The sequence below is a fragment of the Elephantulus edwardii genome, unplaced genomic scaffold (genome assembly GCF_000299155.1).
Source record: "Elephantulus edwardii isolate Elephantulus edwardi_28Jun2011 unplaced genomic scaffold, EleEdw1.0 scaffold00025, whole genome shotgun sequence".
NCBI classification, from domain to species: Eukaryota; Metazoa; Chordata; class Mammalia; order Macroscelidea; family Macroscelididae; genus Elephantulus; species Elephantulus edwardii.
Genome location: NW_006399775.1, coordinates 5082168 through 5084555, shown reverse-complemented (window position 1 = coordinate 5084555; position 2388 = coordinate 5082168). Strand labels below are relative to the sequence as shown.

The following is a 2388-nucleotide window of genomic DNA, read 5'->3' as shown; positions in this document are numbered from 1 at the left end:
GATGGGTGTGTCAGAGGCCGTGCGATTGGCACAGGATAGAGCAGGGTTTAGGGCTGTTGTACATAGGGTCACTATGAGTCGCAAACGACTCGACAGCACATAACAACAAACAACATAATTCCTGGAAGGCATTATAACTACCCTACTAAATAAAGATGTTATATATGATATAGCCTTATAGGTTATTAAAAATTCAAATAATTTTAACACAAACACTTGCTAAATGAATAAATATGTCATAGTTTGTGTAAATAGTGGAAAATGTAATCATTTACCATTACAACGGAGGAAAAAATATAAATTTAGTAATGTGTAGAGAATTTTGATGTATAATGAGAAGAAGACTTAAAAATGTAAGCTATGAATTATCCCTGCTCCTAAGTGATGGTAATCTCCTGTGCATCTAAAAACCCACTGCAGCATCGGCTTTAGGTCAGTTCCAACTCACTGACACCTAACAAGTGAGCAACTCTGTAGTTTGTCTTAGTATACCAACGCATAGCAATTATACTTTACATAGATGCCAGCCTATTTTCTTCTAAAAAATGTAAATAATTTGTTGTGTGGATTTTTTTTTCTATTATTTTAGGCAATTCACAACAACCTATAGAAGTGACGGCCCTATATTCTTTTGAAGGACAGCAGCCGGGAGATTTGAAATTTCAAGCTGGAGACAAGATCATGGTTATTTCAAAAACCGATTCACATTTTGATTGGTGGGAAGGAAAACTTCGAGGTCAAACTGGAATTTTTCCAGCCAACTATGTAACCATGAATTAAGATGTATGTTATTTTATTATTGTTAATAATAATAATTTCTGCCTACAGGATTACTAACCAGTAAGCAATGTTTAATATAAATTGGAAAATACCAAACAAAAGAGCAAACCCTTTGCCATGAGGTCAGTTCCAATTCATAGTGCTCTTAAGGTTCAGAGAAGAACTGTTCCCACGGGGCTCTTAGGATGTAATCTTTATGGAAGGAAATTGCCACATTTTTCTCCTGTGGTGCTGGGGGGTTCCTCCCATCAAACTTTTGGTTAACCAAACACTTCTGCTTATTCTACAAACTTTCAAACAAGTGTGTAAAAGATTTGATTTTTCTATGTATAAATAAATGAACAACTTACTTATCTTTAAATACTTCATACATATTTTACCACATGTGCTATGTAATAGTCAATATCCTTTCATTTATATGATAGCAGGGTGTTTTTCGGTGACAGTATTAATGTTCAATACCACTAAACTTTTGATTTGACAATAAAATTGTGTTCATTTTGATTGGTGAATTTCAAGGATAGGGTCATGAATCAAAAATTTTTACATTTCAATTTACAACATGACTAGAGAATATCAGCTACTAAGCAAAGTATTTTAAAAAATTACAATTATAGTTATTAACTACATGAATATGAAATCATCTTTGAAATATATGCATATTCATGTATAGTAGAAATGCAGGATTACAAACTTCAACCACTGTGCATTACCAAAAAAAGGATGGTGCCTTTAACCTTTGTTCTTTATGGGGTTAAGGTTTTCCCTAGTAATTTTCTAGCAACAAAAATCAACTTACTGTGATGTGGTTCTGTTATTCATAAATAAATTTATTTGCTAAGTAAATGTTCTGGTTTTGTCTTCTTTGACTATTTTACAATAAGTGGAGATCCATGTGACCCATCTGTGGGTAAAAAACTACTTAGATTATTCTGCCTCATTCATCTTTTCTCTAAACTCCAGACTCCTGTGTCCAGTTACTCATTTCACATTTCTGGTGGACATAGCATCTCAAGTGTATAACTGTCCAAAGCTAGACTCTTGCTTTCTTCTCTTGCACTATTCCAATATAGTCTTTTAAATCTTTTGGGCTGATAGTGCAACTCCTTACCCACTTACTGTTAAGTTGGAAATGACTCATAGCTGACCTTCCCGCATTTTGTCAGAGGCAGTAAATCATACAGGAGATGATGATTGCCCATCCTTCTGAAGATCAGCTGGTGGATTCTAACTATGTGTCTTTGGGTTGTCAGTGCGGTTTCTTACCCACTAGGTCACAAGAGCTCCCCTATATCCTCTTAGAAATTGGAAATTAATTCCTACCATTTCTTAGGTCATAAAACCCTAGAGTCATTCTTGACTTTTCTTTTACTCTCACACTCCATGTCAAACCTATCAATGAATTCTCTTGTTTTACTTTCAAAATATTTACCAAATGAAAGCAATTTTTACTAATTCTATTGCTTTTAGTAGGGGTTAGGGTACTAGGGATATTGTAGCTGATGTTAGATGGATCTTGGCTGAAAGCAGGGAATACCAGAAGAATGTCTATCTGTGCTTCATTGATTATACAAAGGTGTTTGGCTGGGTGGATCATAACAAACTATG

At 34.5% G+C, this 2388-nt stretch overlaps 1 protein-coding gene across 1 annotated transcript in view; it reads left to right on the top strand.

The window, feature by feature from the left end:
* The window catches only part of SH3YL1 (SH3 and SYLF domain containing 1), a 94881-nt gene extending 94101 nt beyond the window's left edge, over positions 1–780 (top strand). The window contains exon 10 of the mRNA XM_006882912.1: positions 590–780. Within this exon, the coding sequence (XP_006882974.1) occupies positions 590–780 (191 nt within the window). The remainder of the gene's footprint in view (positions 1–589) is intronic.
* Positions 781–2388: the final 1608 nt, after the last annotated feature.